The 20027-nt window shown below is 44.1% G+C and overlaps 1 protein-coding gene across 1 annotated transcript; it reads right to left on the reverse strand.

Moving 5' to 3' along the window:
* Positions 1-1243: 1243 nt before the first annotated feature.
* On the reverse strand, positions 1244-20027 carry sympk (symplekin). Its single transcript, XM_079254615.1, has 27 exons — positions 19786-20027; positions 19392-19577; positions 18982-19047; positions 18696-18749; positions 17332-17405; positions 17117-17243; positions 16776-17025; positions 16522-16692; positions 16175-16414; positions 15323-15474; positions 15092-15242; positions 14295-14508; positions 14062-14212; positions 11868-12103; positions 11075-11156; positions 10888-11001; positions 10663-10810; positions 10394-10554; positions 6567-6675; positions 6188-6288; positions 6013-6103; positions 5799-5900; positions 5537-5724; positions 5279-5455; positions 5096-5185; positions 2730-2903; positions 1244-1555 (listed from the first exon to the last, which is right to left on the reverse strand). Exons 2-27 carry the CDS (start codon positions 19452-19454, stop codon positions 1394-1396), a joined length of 3648 nt encoding a protein of 1215 aa, XP_079110741.1. The 5' UTR covers positions 19455-19577; positions 19786-20027; the 3' UTR covers positions 1244-1393.

Raw genomic sequence — 20027 nt, forward strand, 5'->3', positions numbered from 1 at the left:
AGTTCGGCCTCTCCGTGGAACCATCTCCCAGTTCGGCCCCTCTGTGGAACCATCTCCCAGTTCGGCCCCTCTGTGGAACCATCTCCCAGTTCGGCCCCTCTGTGGAACCATCTCCCAGTTCGGCCCCTCTGTGGAACCATCTCCCAGTTCGGCCCCTCCGTGGAACCATCTCCCAGTTCGGCCCCTCTGTGGAAGCGGCTCCCAGTTCGGCCCGTCTGTGGAACCATCTCCCAGTTCGGCCTCTCCGTGGAACCATCTCCCAGTTCGGCCCCTCTGTGGAACCATCTCCCAGTTCGGCCCGTCTGTGGAACCATCTCCCAGTTCGGCCTCTCCGTGGAACCATCTCCCAGTTCGGCCTCTCCGTGGAACCATCTCCCAGTTCGGCCCCTCTGTGGAACCATCTCCCAGTTCGGCCCCTCTGTGGAACCATCTCCCAGTTCGGCCCCTCTGTGGAACCATCTCCCAGTTCGGCCCCTCTGTGGAACCGGCTCCCAGTTCGGCCCCTCTGTGGAAGCGGCTCCCAGTTCGGCCCCTCTGTGGAAGCGGCTCCCAGTTCGGCCCCTCTGTGGAAGCGGCTCCCAGTTCGGCCCCTCTGTGGAACCATCTCCCAGTTCGGCCCCTCTGTGGAACCATCTCCCAGTTCGGCCCCTCTGTGGAACCATCTCCCAGTTCGGCCCCTCTGTGGAACCATCTCCCAGTTCGGCCCCTCTGTGGAACCATCTCCCAGTTGGCCTCAGGAGACCCTCTCTAGCTTCAAACTCTCCTTTTAGAAGAGATGAACGGTGACAGCCGGCCCGGTGACCCTCATGCACCCTGAATCCCATCGAGTTCAGATCCCTTCCCTCTTTATTTCCCACACAGAAACATCCGACATTGTCGTCATGCATTCGTGTTCCTCCTCCTCTTTCTCAGCAGCATCTCTGGTTTAGCCTGATGGTGTTGACTCCCCTTTCCTGGACTCTCCCACTCCCACCAGTCCAGGCAGATGGCCATCTTCCTGGTTCTTATGGTGATTTTACTTCTTTGTTTTTAAAATCAGTTTTTCTTCCTCGTACAGCTCAGAGTGGAGGATTGAATCAAAGAGCGGGTTTGATACAATCTGTTTCTTTCTTTCCATCATAAGATTTAGTTTTTTTTTACTGGATCATAGAATGGATTTCTTTTTAATTAGATTATGACTGGGCTGCATCTGCTGGGAATAACTGCTGAATTAGTTTTGTACAAACAAAGCTGAATGGACGGTGAAGCAGTGTTGGATTTATTCCTCATCATGACATGAAGAAATATGGAGGCTTCTTACTCACAATCTGTTCTAAAAAATACAAAAACCTTCTGAAAATCCTGAACATCTGAGGTTTACTTGGAGAAATGTTCGTAATCTGAGTGGCTTCTTCTAATCGACATCTTGGCTTCCAGCCTCAGCTCCGGCGACATGAGCCTCAGCATCTTTCACCTGGTCCTGGCGGTCCAGCAGCTCAGGCCGAGACTCCTCCATCGGTTCCTCAGCTGGGTCTGGATGAGTTGTCGGGCTCTCGGGAGGTTTTTCCAAATCCAGCTGGAGAGAAGCAACATTAAATATTCTGTTTTAATCAACCCTGTGAAGTTTAACTGGTATCTATCATGCACTTTTAACCAGTGGAGCACATAACACGTCTGGCCTTGCTTTCAGAGGAAACCTTCAGCTTCTGCTCTCTGAGGAAACCTTCAGCTTCTGCTCTCTGAGGAAACCTTCAGCTTCTGCTCTCTGAGGAAACCTTCAGCTTCTGCTCTCTGAGGAAACCTTCAGCTTCTGCTCTCTGAGGAAACCTTCAGCTTCTGCTCTCTGAGGAAACCTTCAGCTTCTGCTCTCTGAGGAAACCTTCAGCTTCTGCTCTGTCCTCGTGGTTTTAAATCCATTTCTTCTTTAATCCGCCTCAATGGGGAACAGAACTGAGGGAACCGTGGATAATGTGACGTATAATTTAATAAAAAGTGAAAAGCAGATCAGAAGGTCTTATATTTAAACTATTTGCTCTGAAAACTAAAGGTAAACGTCTTTTTCTAACACTGAAAACCAACTAAAACAGCTTCCTATAGGAGTTACTGTTTTAAAGCCCTGAATGTTTCTGTTAACCTACAGATTTCCTCCTCCTCCTCACTCTCATTCTGTCTTCTATTTCACAAACCCAGCTTCTCAAAAGGCTGGAGGTTTTAGTTCTGGTATAACTAACTGGTTTCTGTCTGCCAGACTGGGATTTCAGGGAATATTCTGCTCCACATCTCTGTTTATCACTCATCTGAAGCCAGCTGACCTCCTACAACCACTATTCCACCCACAGGCGATTGTTTAGCGGTTTAGACTCAGTCGGGAGGCGGAGGAACACCGGAGGAGTCGCTGATGGCGGTGCTTCTTTACAAGAACGGCTCATAACCACTAAGTCGGGGCGACCAACCTGCTCTCAGACGCGCAGGAAAAAACCCTTTTAGCTGCTCTAGCTTTAACATTTTGCAGACAACCGAACCCGTCTGACAGGAGCCATGACGTTTAGCTCTTCTTGGTTTGTCTTGAAGCAACTTTTCGGTTTGTTTTTCCTGTTGCCAGACGTCTGCTGCCCCCAACAGGCCAGAAGATTAACTGCACAGTCGTCCAACACACTGCACACCCATCTATCCCCAACGAGCGCTGCAGCATTTCACACGGCACACCAGCATCTCTGCACATCTGCTACATAATCTAGGAAGTTTCCCACCTGTGAGGGACTGTCTGCGCCGTCTTCCTGAATCACTGGATCGGCCGCTTCTTGTTCCATCGGTTCCTCCTGATCCTGAACGACGGCCAGCTCTTGATGGACAGGTGTCTCGGCCTCTCTCTGCGCCACGACCAGCGTGTCCTCTACAACCAAAGCAGCTGGAGCGGGCTCCATCTGTCAGATTACAGAGGAAATTACATGAACATGACACATTAGCTTCAGCTCTTCTTCACACATTTTTCTCCCTCATGTCTGAAATGACATCCGAATAATAAAGTACATCTTACATCACAACTACAGCGGCTGTGTATGATCAGAATTAACATGCGTTCCTGAGTCACAGTAAACTAATCTGGAACGCAGTAGAAAATGTAACGTCATGTGACAACAGGCCTGCAGAAGAAACCCCTAAAAAATAAATCTAAAATAAATAAATACCCCGATCCCTGCCCCTCTCTCCATTCTACCCCCCCTCCCAAAGACACCCCTCACCTCTCTCACCTCTGCCCTACCCCCTTCCTAGCCACTCTCCCTCCACCTCCCCATACACCATTCAACCCACACAAATACTCCTCCATACACACACCCCTATCTCCCATACACATACACACACACCTCTACACAGCGCGTTGTCCGCTGTTGTTCTCCTGTTTTTTACTGTTCTGCTGTGGAATTGGACTGTGTTTGGTTTGGATGCGGATGCCTGGAAGAGTCTTTTAGCCCAGTTTCTCCCCGTCATGATGCATGTAGTTACTGATGTCCCTGGTGTAAAGACGTCCTGTACTGTGTGTAACTCATGCTGTCCCCTGTACAGCAGCATAATGGCAGCAGTAACTCAGGATGAATCGTTTGGAATGAAATAATTCTCCCTCGAGTTTCCATGGAAAACACGTTTATTTGCTTAAACTCTGCTTTAGTTCAGTTGGTTGGGAAGGATCGGACGGAGGGCTGACGTGACGTTCTTACACTAAGCAAACTCCTGCTTCTTGTCTTTTCAGCTATGACTTGGAAAACCGCGCAATAAGAACTGTTTTCACTTTGATAGTAACTTTGAAGCAGCGGCAGCGCGACACGACCGCACTGCTTCTGTTTTGTCAGTAGCTGAAGAGGAGAAGGAAGATTAAGTACCGGAGTCAGGAGGCAGAAAACCCCGTGGTGCATTATGGGGACTGGAGCAACTGGAACTAACATGGAGTGGAATAAAGGGTTACCAGATAGGATTTGGATTTAAAATGGGAACAAACAAGTCACGTCCTCTAGGATGAGGTTTAATTTCAAGCTGTCATTTGCATTCACATTTAGCTGTCTGTGGTTTTTCATCCATTTAAAGTGGATTCAACTTTTATTTGGAATTAAAGACTCATGTAAACGTGGCTGCTGTGACGAGGAGGTTAAACTACGGCAGCAGAAATGAGCCAGAAGTGTTGTGAAGAAAAAAATAAAGGTAGACTGAAGAACCAAAAGTGTTACTACAGAACTGAAGTCTCATTTCCATGTTAGGTCTGGGCGATTAATCGGATTTTAATCTAAATTACAATCTGGGTTTCCATCGATGATAAAAATAAAAGGGTGTGATTATTTTCCTCTCTGCAGTTTCCTCTCCTGCTGTCTTCAGCTGCTAATCGAGCGTCTCTGGCGTTGCAGCGCTGTGCTGTAAACTCCTCCCACAGCCGCTTTGCTTTCATTCAGACACTGTTGCCAACTTGGAGACTTTCTCACTAAATCTGGAGACTTTTTTTGTTAAAAGCGACAAATCCAGCAGCTTTTACTGGAATTATTAGAGACTTTTCTGGTGTTGTGGCGACTGACTTGAAGGCACATATTGTTCTGCAGTTACTGTAAGGAAGGAGCAGCGGGAGCCTCTCCCGTCCTAAAGCACTCCCAGGCGGCCAGTCTCAGTCGGCTCCGGCTGCAGGTCAATGTAGAATAACTGCAGTAGGTTGTGGAAGTTCACCTAAACATAGTTTATACCATTGTCACTGACAACTGGCTGCATTATTTTCCTATACATAGTTCGGCCAGTTAAACACTGTAATATCCCTCCGTTACGGGGCGTTACCATAGCAACACGTTAACCAGCTGGTTCAGATCAGCCGTCTTTTAACAGGTGGATGAGAGAAACGCGCTGCAGGCTGACAGCGGTTGTTTGGTATAAAACGTAAAATAGTTCCTATATAAGCGGTAAAAGAGGATTAAACAACTTGGAACCGTACATTAGACGCTTATAATGCACGACACGGAGTCTAGAACACCACGACGCGCAGCGTTGTTTATAAATACTGGATAATTGTTAAATAATGGAGATCAGTCAGAATAATCATGATTATGTTTGTCATAATCGATCAGCCCTAGTATCCATTGGTTACCTCCTTCTCCATGACTGGCTCCACTGGCTTTGGCTCCGGCTTCTTATTGGCTTCCAGCACCGCCATGATGGAGGCAGGTATGTGAGCTTGCTGTTGCAGACAAGAGGCAGACAGTTCATGAGGAGAATCCAGAGAAATAAAATGCGAGTGTAGAAAAGAGGGTCAGTAAACGGGAGCTGGAACCTGATGAGGTGTGAAGGAGTGGACGTGCTGCAGAAGAGGTGCTCTCATCTCCGGACAGCGCTCAAACACGCTTGTCAGCTGTGCAGGCGGCAGCTGCAGCAGCACGCTGTAGGACTGAGGCTTCGTCCTCTGGCAGCATTTCACAAATCCCTCCCACACCTTGGGATATTTCCACACCTGCAACACAACAACCACCTTCAGGCAGTGTACAAAACTAAAAACCTTTATCAAGTTAAAGGAACAATCCTCGCTGCTGACCTGCTTCACGATGAGACGCGACAGTATGTTCATCACAAAGCCCCCCAGCCGCGGGTACATGGTCAGGGACTGGATGACGGTGCGCATGAGCAGCATGGGGAGAGGACTCTGCTCCATCAGCTGCTGCATCACCACCGCCAGAACCTCGGACGTGTACACGTTCTTCTCCCCGAAGCACAGGTTGGTTGCTGTGGTGCAGAAACAGACGATCAGCACGGCCGCTGCTGCAAACAAACCCTCTGATTCGTGCTTTCTGCTTCACCTTTAATGATCGACTTCATGTCGCATTTGGTCGAGTCGATGTTGTGTAAGGAGATGAGCAGGTCTCCTGGGGTAAGCGGCGACACGGAGGAGCTTCCCTCACCTGTAAACACAGATGCAGAAGTCAGAGCGTGCGCGACTGAAGGAAAGAGAAAGGAAAGAAGCGCCAGATGAAAGCTTCTCTGCCAAACGGTGCCGTGACAAGCGGGTCTTACTGTGCTGAGTTCCCAGCAGTCTGTTGAAGACCTCCTTCACAACGATCGGGTTGAGCTTGATGAGCTTCGGCAGGGCCTGAATGACTTCGTTCTGAAAGGAGGAAGGAAAGCGGTGAGTAACATCCTGGTAGGAACACATCATGGTGTATCCAGAGGGTTTTATGGAGAAGACCACCTTTTCTAGACCGTTTATGACCGGGATCAGGAAACGGACATCTGGCACTCGCTTGTGGTAAAGGTCCCGCACCCGCTCCACCAGCTCAGGTGATGGAGGCACTGAAGGGAAGAGAAGACTCAAGTGTGTGTATTTAATTAAAATACAGTGTCAAACAACAACAAATAAAATGTAAATAAAAACAGATTCATTTATTTTCTACGGCGCTTTAAGACGGCAAGTCTCTGCAACGAACAGCCCGACAGGACAGAACGTTTAATTTCTTCTGGGAATAAAACATGACTGCATGAGATTCACACATCAACCGAGCCAAATCTTCTGTCCAGGTGGAGAGTAACTAGATGCTTCGTCTGTGTGTAGTTGTGTCGTGTTGTTTTACCTTTATCCGTCAAAATGTGAAGGCAGCGAGTGACCAAAGTCTCCGCTCCTTTAGGACAGTTTTCAACCAGAAGCAGCAGGTCAGGCGAGTTCATCCCCATTCCACGGATCTACAGGAGAGATGAGGAAAACACGTCGGTACTGGAGAAGTCTCTGCTACAGCCGAGCAGCAGCTGGAGGAGCCGGCAGCCCCCCCACCGTGAGCCTGTACTAGAACAGGTGGGTATGAATGGATGGACATCAGCACCGTTTGCTTTAAATGCAAATTTTCTTTTAACCTCAGTTTACTTTGGGAAAGTAAAACCCTGATCTGAACAGAAACGACTGATGAAGAATAAAACATCTGCAGGCGTTTTACGTCTTTGTGCTGCTGGAACTAAGATACTCTGTTCTGGGAAACACACAAAGAAACAGCAGCTTGAACTTTACCCTGAGGGAAACCTTCCAGCCATGAACAACAGTTGTCACCAGCTCATCTCCGTGTCCTGTAGCAGGTTTGTCAGCTGGCTGCAGTTTCCACCTCTAAGAGCTTTGATGGAACTGAAAGTAGAGATGTTGCTTTCCTTTTCGGGACGCTTTGACAAACAAAGCTGATTCTGATTCCCGCTCAGAAACACGACGGGATCACTGGACGCCACTTTGGCTGCTTCCAACTCCAGAAGCATCAAATAAAATAAACAGCAGAGGTGGAAATTCCTGGTCCAGAAAGTAAAAGTCCTGCCATGTTTCTGGATCTACCTAGACATTTAGAACAGGTGTTTTCACTAACAGGCTCGTTTAGCTGGTAAATAAACTCTGCTCATTACATTCAGCTGGTTTGGTCGGAGCAGGAATTCCCACCTCTGGACAACACTGTTTTCCAGCTTTCTTACTGATAAACAGCTTTTCTGGTTTCTACAGAAAGGACCAAAGATTTGTTTAAACTTTTAAAACTATTAAATTTGATCCATAAATATGAAATGGATCTTCTTTAATCTTATGGTTCAACATACTAGATCTACTGATGATGTGAGTCGTGCCCTAAACGCTGCAGTTCCATGTGAGAATCCAGGACCGCTGCACATGGAGAGGAAACGCAGACGTAACACACATGGATGGCTTTTTGAATGAAGAAGTTCATTAACGTGAAGCAGGCGTGTTGCGTGACACAGGTCTACAACCAGATCTTTGAGCTGGAAATCTACTTTTCCCACAGATCTTCGTTACCTTGTTAGCTGTGTAAATGTTTCATGCAGGAGGAGCAGTAACTTTCCTTTCCCAGAGATTCTGCAGCTTAGAAAGATCAGAAATTCCAAAACAATGTTTTCTTTGGAAAAGTCAGCACAGAGGTGAAAGGCCTGAGTGAAGTGAGAGTGACGGCGGGCTGCTGCTTGACCCCACACGGCGGGACGAAACCCACACAGCTCTGAGCCGAGCCAGCTGAGACAACAGCCTCATGTCGACTCTCCTTCACATGACACACACATCTGCACACACCACTTCTCACTTCCTTATGTAAGATGGTGCGATTAGGTTCATCATGTCTACTCGGACTTTTAGACAAATTGTTTATTTTTAGTTTCTCAGAAACATTGTGAGGAAGACTCAGGTGACAGTCGAAACGTGTCAAAACTTTCTGAAAACGACTCTGTCTGAGACCAGGAACCCGGACATGTAAGACAGGGGTTCCCAAGTCCAGTCCTGGAGATCTACCATCCTGCAACCTTTAGATGCAACCCCTGTCCAGCACAGCTGAGTCAAACAGCTGAATTCCTCTTCTGCATGTCTTCCAGCTCTGCAGAGGCCTGCTAACCAGCCACTTATTTCATTCAGGTGTGTTGGAGAAGGGATACACCTAAAAACAGCAGGATGGTAGATCTCCAGGACCGGACTTGGGAACTCCTGATGTAAGATGTAAAAGTACCCCAACCAGCAGCGGTCCAGGCTAACTCTGCATTTTGTGGCACTCTGAGGAAAACACGTCCTCCACTTGACTTACGTTTAATCTTTGTCATGAGAATGATCTGCGTGGACCTGACTTTAGTGAGGCAGATCGTCTTCAGCATTGGTGACGATTACATGATGTTTTTTTTAATTCAGAATGAATAATTCAGAATTAATGTAATTCTCCTACAAGTTCACAGGAAAATAATTCCAAATGAAGGTTTATATGAAACACGTCTTTACTTTATTCCTCTTCAGAGCGGCGGGTTGGGAAGGGTTCTGATTGGACAGAGGGTGCACGTGACATATGACGTATACCAGAAATAAACAAAGTTGGCTTCCTGCTTCTCATCTTTTCAGTCGTAACTTGTAAAAACTACATAATAAGAACCAGTTTCACCGTTATTTTTATTATAAATGTGAAGTAGCAGCTCAACACGAGCATACTACTTCACTTTCTACAGCAACTGAGAAGGAGAAGAAAGATAGACCACCGAACACGGGAGGCAAAACAACGCGCGTCATCGGGACAGGACGAGGTAACGAGCATGCTCAGAACGACCGGAGGTAACTTAGAGCGGAACGAAGGTTTACATGACAGAGGAATTAAATAGTTTGAAATTAAAATGCGAATAAACCAGACACTTATATTGGGAATAAGTTTAATTCCCAATAGAAATTATCATCAGGAATTAAGTGTTTACATGGTCGTTTTTCATCTGTTTAAAGCATAATTAACTTTTATTTAGAATAAAACAGGAACTAAAACTCCCATGTAAACGTAGTAAGTGTTATAAGCCACGCTTGTGGCTGTAAACCTCCTCCTCCCCTTTCAGCTTTGTCCCTTTCTCAACGGGTCGCCACAACAAGTCTCCTGCTCCTATCGATCCCGTACAGATTCACACGTCCTCACGCCGGATGACCTTCCCGACGCAACTCTTGCATTTATCCAGGCTCAGGAAACCCTGGCTTGTGCCGCCCTCCGGGTTGCATCATAAGGGACTCGAACCACTGACTTTCAGGCCAGTGGACATCAGCAATCGTAAACATCCATGATTAATTATAAATTTATTTTAAACACACAACAGTTAGGGCCGGGCGACATGACGATATATATCATCTGGATGATAGAAAATGTCCATCGTTTCATACGAGGCTCTACTGTTTACGCCACAATAAGCTGCTTTACTGCAGTATTTTACGTCAAGATGTGCTTTACGATATGCATGCTGTAATATATAAAGAAACATGAAGGAAGACGGCAGCAGACGTGTTTCAGAGGATAATTCAATAAAAGATGAGCAGCCAACCCAAACTGATGAGCTCGTTCCTGAAAGAGGGAAGTTTCTGTCTGGATGCGGTTTGGATATAAAAAGAGTGACGTGGAACCGACAACAGACTAGCTCACAGTCCCAACAACGGACTCCGACACAACCAACTCATTTTATCACCTGAACAGGAATCAGGATAAAGAATACAGAATAAAGAATAGAGTCAACGAGTAAAAGCAGCGTCAAGTGGAGGCGAAAGCTCAGAATAAACTCCAGACCAAACGCTGCAGCAGGACATGAGGTTTTGGTCACATCGCCCAGCCCTACATAACAGTCTTTTGGACCAGAAGTTTCTATGACAACAACAGATCTTCTGCAGGATAACCTGCAGCTGTAACACTCAGAGCAAGTTGGACGTTTTCTGCTGCTGTTTGACTGAATATGCAGACAGATAAAACAACTGGAAATGGTACTGGTGCACCAGTACGACATCTGTCATACTGACTGGTCCTGAACAGGTGGGCAGATAAAGGAGGAATTCCTGACTAAACAGGCTGCAGCCCTGGAATAAATCTGATTAATTTACGAGCTGAAGAGAAAGGAAACGTTCCAAAGAGGAAAATGAGAGGCTTACAGGTTGCTCTATGGCTCGCAGGACGCTGCGCTTGATGTCTGCGATGGCCTCGGTGTAGACAGAAGCCAGCTCGTGGACCAGCCGGTGGTTTAGGGGAAGCAGTGATAGGTAGAGGAAAAGACACTGCCTCACCGTCTCTTCATTCCAGGGAGCAGCCACCTCTGTGCCAACACATATGCATGGTTTAAGAAGTAAACAGATAAAAAAAACTACTTTTTTTTTTTAAAGCTCCAGCATTGGATGCTTTGTGAAACTAAGTGGCTTTGTACCTGTGTCCTTGTCGGCCCCGAAGAGCAGAGATGGAGGGTTGGGGTGGACCAGAAGCTGTAGGTAGTTCAGGGCAAACTTCTCTATGTAGTCCCTGAGTTGGTCTTTCTCATACATGTGCTTCAGAAAAGCCAAAGCGGTGGTGCGTACCTGAAGAAAACAGCTGTTTTAACTCTAGACAACGGCAGGAATCAGACGTGCCAGCGCTCTGAGGACGGGAGCATCACCTTCTCCTTCTCGTGTGAGCTGAGATCCAGAAGAACATGCAGATACTGAAACTGCCTGGAGGGCCTCTTGATGATGAGCTCCTTCAGAGTGGTCATGCCCAGGTAAACCCGAGACTGAAACAAACAGGAGAGCTGAGCAGACATGTCTGGAGAGCGCAGCTGATGAGAAGCTGTGTGTGTTTCTCACCTCGTCCTCACAGTAACGTCGGATCACTTCCAACGCCGACTCCGTTATGATGGGAGCCTCCAGGACAAGCTTGGTGAAGAGTCTGGAGGAGACATGTCAAGCATTACAGATGGAGACGGCTGGGAAGGAAAAGTTTATGAAAAAGTATTTTTCTTTGTTTTGTTTGTGTATAAAGCTGGAGTCAAACATAAAAAATACCGCTTGGTCGGGTCCAGGATCATTTAATCTCTTTTTTTCTTCAAGAAAACACTGCGTGAAAGGATTTTCTTTTAACGAAATGACCTAAATCCTCCTAAATCTTCTGAACAGGCTTGTCTTCTTGCATCAATCTGTCCCTCTTCCTCTGCTTTGTGCTGTTACATTCACACAGCTGGACATCAGGGGAGTGATTTTAGATGACAGGTGTAAAATCATTTATCATTGGATCAATAAAGAAGCTAAGTGAATGCTGATTGGCCAGGGAGGATCCTGACAAAGCCAATCACATCACGTTTTATCTCTCACATACACACCCATCTGTCCGGCGCCCCTCGCCTATGAAATGTATTTATTTCCACAGAAAGCAGATAAACAAATACACACAGTTCTCAATAAATCTCAGCAGATTACAAACTAGGTGCAACACTGTTTAAAATGTATGTAAGTGATTTCAGAAGAATTCTGCACCATCTAGATAATTTATGCTTAGTAGTGGAAGTAGATGTTTGGATGTGGCGGCGCTGAGCGCCCCGTGGTAACAAGCTAAAAAAAAAAAAGCTAAAAAGAAGAAGGACCGACGAGGATGTGGTCTCACCCGTCCCGCTGCTCGGGTTTCTCCTGCAGGCCTGACAGCAGGGTGTAGAGACAGTGGTCGTAGCTGTCCAGCAGCCCCGAAGGCAGCTGGCTGAGGTAGGTGTTGTACTCCTGGTAGAGGAGAGAAAACGCCAGGTCGCTTCTGGTCCTGATGTCATCCAGAATAAACGCCAGCACGTCTTCTTTCATCGCCCCTTCAAACTGCGTCACCAACCTGGAGAGGAGCTTCACTCGGACCTGTCACGCATTGAAGACAAACTATTATGACGCAAAACATCCTCAAAACCAGAATTCACTAACTGATCTTATCTCAACTAGATGACTGTCCAGTCGTTTGGTCAAATACCACAAGAGATGAGTTAGACAGACTACAACATGTAGAAAACAGAGCTGCCTGAACGGTTCTGAAGTGTGATTTCAGGACAAATATCATCACAATGCATCAGAAACTTAACTGGTTGTTGGTCAAAGACAGACTCCTATACTCACTGACAGTTGTAATTAGAAATATTCTGGATTAAAACTACCTGTTATGTTATTTAATAACCTTACTTTTAGTGCTGGAAATCACAAATATACCATAAGACATGCAAAAGATGGAACTTTTAGCTTGTCCAAAGCCTAATCAAACGCCATAAAAAGAACTGGGATGTATTGAGGCATAAAAATATGGAATTCACTACAGAAGAACATTAAATTAACCACTGACCTAAAAAACTTTAAAGGGGTGCTATGATGGTATTTGGAGTTTTCTGAACTTTCTACAGTGTTACAGTGTTGAATCCTCATCAGACATGTGAACAGAACTGTTTTTTATCACCTAAACGCATGTTTGAGTTTGAGTTCCAGCGTTCTCTCCGTTCGGTTTCCAAGGCGACGAAAAACACGTCGTTTTAGAGAGTTTTTTCTACTTGGAAATCCTTGTGACGTCCCGGGGGATAAGGTTCGGTGATTGGTTACCTTCTACTGGTTAACAAGGGCATGTACAAATACATCAGGCGGGTGGAAAACGTGGGATAAAGTTATTTCCAACGATGGCTGGTGAGTTTACCAAAGAGAGACATCCTGCTGCATTCGTTGCTGTGGGTTGCTGTTTTCCACTTCGTTTTCAGGCTCTGATTCAGGTTCCAACATGTAGGGCTGGATGCTATGTGGTGACATTGTATTTTGTTTTTTTTATTGAGTTCATATGAGCCTAATCCTTCTGTTTATGAGACGTTACAATGACGGTGAAAGCAGGTGCGGTGCGCGCTCCCGATGTAGTGCAGTGGTGGGAGGCGGGGCTTAATGTGGAAGAGTCTCGTTTTGCCCACAGGCTGATCTGACAGCCTACGGAGAGGGTCTGTCTGAAGTAAATAAAGCCATTTGTGACAATAACTCCATCAATCCCAGCCCTTCTGGTCTCAGAAATAAAAATAAATTAGCCTGAAATGCACATAATAGTTCCCACTTTAAGATATTATTTAAAAGACTATTTCTCAAAAGTATCTATATATCTGTATCTGTAACTTCTACTTAATTCTGCTTGTAATTATTTTACTATAATTTATGGTTTTATTTTATTTGTATTTTCTTTTATGCTTTTTTTCTGTGATGCTTTTAATGTTTTATGTAAAGCACTTTGATTTTTCCTGTACATTAAAAGTGCTGTACAAATAAACTTGCCCTGCCTATATAAATCATGATTATAAGGGTTTGGTGATAAAAGTAGAATAAATACAAATGTATGTGTAATAAACTAATTGATAATGTGGATAGAGGTCTACTAGAAGATTTGTATTATAGATAATTCAAATATATAGGTTGATATCTAATTATAAACAAGTGTATTTTTGTGCATGAATAGAGTGTGTATTACAGTAAACTGTTTATATGATACAATGTATTTATGGTAAAGTAGCGGATATAACATGAATGGACATGACTTGCATGAACTTAGCATGTAAAAATGGATGTAAAGAGATGGATCTGAATATGTAAAGGACTGAACAGAAGTGCTTGATGTGTAACTTTTACAAGGTTTTGTTTTTTCATGTCATAATTGTGCCGGACCCCCAGGAAGAATAGCCGTAGCTGCTACAGCTAATGGGGATCCTAAATAAACTAAACTAAAACTAAAACTAAAACTAAAACATTGTTGATGTGGTTATCTCCGAAAAGAGATGCTTCTTTTCGAAGTGACTGAGACGACATACGTGCGACATCCCGCTCCATGCAATCGCCTTCTCTGAATGCAGAATGCGCTTCACTGCCTTCGAACTCAAAGTCTCGATCTGGGTGTCCGATAAAGGCTGGACCACGTCTGACAACCGAAACACTTTTTTCCTCCCGCTTGCCCCCGTCATCCTGAAACACAAGACAACTGTTGGTGGAAATAAGCCCAGCAAACCGGGCAACGGTGCCCTCCTTCATGAGCAGGAAGACTCACTTGGTCTGTGCAGAAGGAAGGATGGGCTCAGGAAGCCTCTTGACGGCAGCAGAAGCTTCAGAACTGGATTTCTCTGCGTAGCCTCCCACCACGGAGATGGCTTGGCCCACCATCACCGCCGGGAGTTTGCGCTTGATGAGCATGTCTTTGGAGTCCTCTTCATTCAGCTCTTCTTTAACTGTGCCGTCTTCTCTTGCTTTGCACTGTTCAAGTCCTAAAATATAAAGTATCAAACATGCGTTTTCATTTCAAGCCCCGAGTAGCTGCTTTCATGGACAAAAAGCTTTGGTGATGCAGAAAGAAAAAGCAGAAAAGTTTTATAAAATGCAGCAAAACTTGAATCTGTAATTTTTCGAAACCTTGAAAAACAAAGATTTTTTGTTTCTTCACTGAAAAACTTCATTGTATTTAGAAAATAAAAACCATTTCAGGAATTGGTGGCAACACTGGATTTAACAAAAAGGACAACTAATTACAAGCAACACTGTTTCAGAACATCTGACATTAAAGGATTATTGGTAAAAGGTAAGGGTGTCAGGATTGAGTATAAAAGGAGCAGCCACCAGAATTTTTTATTCACAGGGAGGTTAAATCAGCAAAACAATGCCAGACCTCGTTCTGCAGAGCTACAACAGTGCTGCTTCATCAACACACACACCGTCTACAGTTCACACACACGTTGCTGATGATGATAGAGAGTGCAACAACAACCACATACTGTGGAGCGGCAGACATTTTTGTATTTAAGATATGAAAAAAGTCTTTTCTACTCCCTTTTCCAAGCTTTTATTACCAACCTGGACCAATCCCCGCTGCAGTCATCTGTGTAGCCATCAGCCTGGCGAGATGTTTGATTTGGGCATCAGTGCCTGCTGACTCAACTGGTGTGTATGTTGCCTGGAAGGATGCCGGCATGACATCGGGCAGGTAGACCATGCTGATGAGCACCTAAGCATCAAGACAGATAACTGAGCTGCAGGGAATAAACAGTAAAAGGTAAGACAGGTAATGCGCCTGCAGCAGCTCACCAGGTTGGCTACGTTCTCAGGGTTCAGCAGTGGGCGGAGGAACTCGGCGGTGAGGTCGATGGCGGACTGTGTGACTGGGACAACCACTGGCTTCGGGGCCGTCAAGGGGGCCGGCTCCTCTTTGTCCTCGTCGTCTTCAATCAGAGCTGGTTCTGAATGCGGGTTAATAAAACTCATAAATACCGTGTTTTCACACCAACAACCTGCAGAGGATTTTGGACTGAAAATGTTTAAAAACTCAGTTTGATTCAGAATTTCAGAGACAACATGAATTAAAAAGTCAGAGGACGTGCCAGGCTACGTGACGGGGGATAAACTGAGGGAAGGGGGTCTATTGGTCAGAATGTGGCGATACGATATGTATCACAATGCGGGCGAACAACACGATATATTGCGACATATCAGGATACAATAATCAAGACAATTTATTGCACTTTTTCGTTCCTAGTAGTAAACACTGAATGCTGCTGCATGACAAACTTATTGAATAAGAACAGAGGACCTACTTTTCACTGCAGAGGAAATAAAAACACTGATCTTTATGTATAAAATGAATAAAGAAATGAAAATTCGCCTCATTAGTAAAGATCTGGTGATTTATAAAATTGATACAGTGCTTCTGAATAACAATATTGTCACAAAATAGGACGATAAATATATATAAATACATTATTGCACTATGTATACAACGATACATTGATATATAAATATTTTCTTACGGCCCTCGTGAATGAAGACATACAGTTAAAAAAAAAACTGGAAAATCTTGATATTTTCATTTATTTCTATAAAACATCAGTATTCCCATGGCTGCCTGGAGAATATTGTTAGTATGGCTGCAGTCTGACTCACCCATCTTGACTTTCTTCCCCTCTGTGTACGGTTCATAACGTGGCCTTTTGCGCTGCTCGCGTGGGGGAGGTGTGTATCGGGTTATTTCGCTCTGAGGCATTCCCAGGTCCAGCAGCAACGTGCTGATTTGACCCTGGAACTCCAGGCTGCACGGATGCTTGAGAACCGCCACCAAGTGCAGCTTCAGATTCTTTCTAACACTGCTGACTTGAGACTTGGCCAGGGTGGGGGGCAGGTTGGCTGAAAATGTAAAAAAAAAAAAAAAAAAAAGCCAAAACAAAACATTAATAATTACCATATATTATAAAACTTATCACTGGAGGGAACTGAGACGTAGAAACAGTCACCATGCAGCGTCTCGTATGCTTGCACCACTTCTGACATGAACATTGGTCTTTGACGGGCGATGGTGGCCAGGGAACCCAGCGCTGTGGTCAGGTTAATGCTGGAAATAGCGGGGTGGACCATGAACTTCAGCAGCTTGTCCAGCGCAGTCTTTCCCTCCTCACACAAAGCATCTGATGGTTGTACACAACATAAGAACCATGTGGTAAAAACCTTTAGCACATTAATGCACCCAACTAGATTCTGAAATGTGTACCGTAGCGAATGTACGAATGATCCTTGGGAACTTTGTCCAGGCTGATGTCGCTTTCCTGACGTTTGGGGACGTCGGACTCGGACGTCCGCGGCGACAGAGTGATAATTAATGATTCTGTAAACTTGATGGCGTGAGTGCGAACACCATCATTCTCCGAGTCCAGTAAGACCAGAACATCCTCCTTCATCTGCGTGACTAAGTCCCAGCATGCCTCCTGCATGTCTGATACGGTTTTGTTGCGCACCAACCACTGACAGGAAACACAGGCAGAAAAGGACAGACTGTAAACGACCACGCTGCATGCCTGAGGCGGAGTAGTCTGACAGATTTACTGTGGATACCTGTAGTGTGACTTTGTACAGCTGAGTGAGGGTGAGGATGGCTTTCTTCACCACATTCACACTCTCATCCTTCAGCAGCATGTTCAGGTTGGCAATCAGCCTGAGGAGCAGCTCGTTGTCCCTTTTGCTGAGGAATGTAAAACAACAAAAGATCCAGGAAAATGTATGCACTGTAAATGCAACTCAAACACAGACGAGAATGTTTAGTAACTCACCATGCTTCCTCGATAAATCCTATCACAAACTTCCTCACTTCAATGGACTTGTCAGTCTGAAAAGCAATGATCTCCTGCAAAATAAAAAGGCCAATCATCAATCAATCATTTTCCTAACCGCTTATATTCAGGTGCGTTGAATAGTCCGGAAGTCACAGTATGTAATGTGGAGAATAGTATGTAGTTAGAGTCACGTGAAAAACGTATTTAACTTTACAAGAGGTGCTGCTGAGCCTGAGAACTTCCTGTATTTTTGTTGTGTTTGAACTTAAAACAAAGACAAGTCATTGTAGTTAGATTTAAATTTGACTGTATTTTCTGTGGAAATTATTTTAGAGCTATTTATTTAACCTTTAATTCAACTTTATAAGAGATGTTTCTGAGTGTAGGGAATTCAGGCACTTCTGGAGCTTTTATTTTCTATTTGTGGGATCCAATAAAAATGCTTTAGGCATTTCAATGAAGTTCAGTGTTTGCATTATTCGATTTTTTTTTTTACGCCAATTTTTACACTTTTACCATAAATGAATATCGGATCCAAATATCGGTATTGGCCTCCTCTAACTACTAATAATCGGTATAAGTCCTGAAAAACCCATATCGGTCAATCTCTATGCTTGTCCACTTAAATGTCTTCTGGAAGCTGGAGCCTATCCCAGCTATTAATGGGGCGAGAGGGCAGGGTACACCCTGGACAGGTCACCAGTCCATCACAGGGCCAACACAGAAAGACAAACAACCACTCACACTCAGGCTAACTCCTAGGGACGATTTGTGGGAGGAAGCTGGAGTACGCAGAGAGAACCCACTCATACAAGGAGAGAACATAAAAACATACAAACTCCACACAGAAAGGCCACTGTTTGAACCCCAACCCCCCACAATCTACTTGCCACAGAGCAAACCACTACACCTCGGTGCAGCCATGGCCAGGGCTTGTATTATTAATCAAATTTTTATTTCCACACCTGATAAACAGCTACAAACAAGAATTAAGTAAGATAGCTGCGTTCATTCAGGCTGTTAAGAAATACTTTAGTCCCGATTCGATAACGATTTTTAGGGTGCCGATTTGATTTAAATTGCGATTTTTAAAAAATAAAACAAAAAATTTTTTCTAAACTTTTTTTGGTAGTTATTTTTCTTAATTTCAACAAAGTAGACAGACCATCTGTCTGTTTCTACAATTCCCAAGACGACAAGTAAAAAGATCAAAACAATAAAAATTACAAAACATCTGATCATGGATTTTTATTTATTTATAAAAATACAAACTCAATTTTAAAATTGTGAAGCAAAAAAATCCCGATATTTGATTTTTTATTTTTTTTATTTTCCCACCCCTAGCATGCATGTTTACTTACATCCAAAAAATTGTCAAGTAGAGATGGATCCTTGTTGATGATAAGCTCCTGAACCTGGAGACAGAACATTTCTGAGTTAGTACATAACATACACAGTCACAGAATACAGTGCTGCATAAAAAATACAACCTAACCCATTAAAAGATGGATACATGTTTGGAAAAACAATCTTATAAGTGCAAAATAAGGCATGTAAATCAGCTATAGTTCCAATAGAAAATACCTCACAGGTTTTATTTGGTGCTGACAACAGTAAATGTGATTATATTTAGATTAGACAACAAACCTGTTTGAGAACAGTCAACTTTTCATCTGTTGGGATCAGAGCAGCCTGATTCAGAAGCTCTACGACCTGTAAAGGGGAATCAAACCAAATGGATTGATTTATTTGCTAGTTTAAATTACAGCAACAGCAAAACTGGTTATCACATAACCTATGCAACTAATACTACTGTTAAAATACAGGAAATACTATGGAAATGTAGCATTTTCACATTATTCACAAGGTTCATCCACAGATTAAACTTTTCATGCAGAGAAAAGGGTCACTTTAACACAGTAAGAGCAAACAAGACCCCTGGATTTACATTTCTTTACGATGTCTTCATTTAAAAAGCACAAGATCTCTGGTTATTACATCCATATGACAGAAAATCTCTGGTTATTACATTCATATGACAGAATATAAACACATGCCTTTTCACTGGTGGTCATATCCACCACACCGGCAGTTTCCTCCTCCTTTGCAGTAAGCTCCATGTTGCAGCAGCTCTGTGCCTCTCACTGTGCTAACTGCATGGTCCTCTTAATGTCTATAGACCCTGGACCTCTCTATGGTCCTCTTAAGGTTTTATAAACCCAGGAACTCTGTAAAAGAAAACTCTGTAAAGATGAAAAATGAAGGTATCAGTTGTTGCAGTCGAAGTGGATCACAGTCAAAGCTTCAGCGAAATGCTAGCAACCAACAACGCTGCAAAATTATAGACTTCACTGTCTTATATTGTTCTGTTTCACCTAGAGGTGAAAGATGTTATCAGTAACGTTTTATTAGCAAAGTTTTAGGTATTTTTATATTGTTTTTTCCACCCACCGCCGCGTTGATGTCAGCCAGTTAGCGCGCTAGCCTCATGCTAACCCAAACGGTACTTCAACCAGCTGCTTTTCCTTTATCATTACAAATATGTGACAACTACTAAATGCTTGGTTGTCACAAATCTTCTGTATTATAGCTAAATCAAATACAGTCTGTTTTACAAACTTAGAAATATAGCTAATTTTAATAGATCGTTTAGTGCAACACCTTTGCTAGCTAACAAAAGTATGCTACGATAT

The sequence above is a fragment of the Telmatherina bonti genome, assembly GCF_933228915.1.
Source record: "Telmatherina bonti genome assembly, chromosome: 15".
Classification (NCBI taxonomy): domain Eukaryota; kingdom Metazoa; phylum Chordata; class Actinopteri; order Atheriniformes; family Telmatherinidae; genus Telmatherina; species Telmatherina bonti.

Excerpts from the sequence above, each read along its gene's own strand:
- sympk (XM_079254615.1), bottom strand. The coding sequence starts at position 19,454 with ATGGAGCTTACTGCAAAGGAGGAGGAAACTGCCGGTGTGGTGGATATG. Across the intron at positions 15,243-15,322 it reads CTGAGAACGTAGCCAACCTG|GTGCTCATCAGCATGGTCTA; the intron begins GTGAGCTGCTGC and ends CTTGATGCTTAG. Across the intron at positions 2,904-5,095 it reads AGCCAGTCATGGAGAAGGAG|ATGGAGCCCGCTCCAGCTGC; the intron begins GTAACCAATGGA and ends GTAATCTGACAG.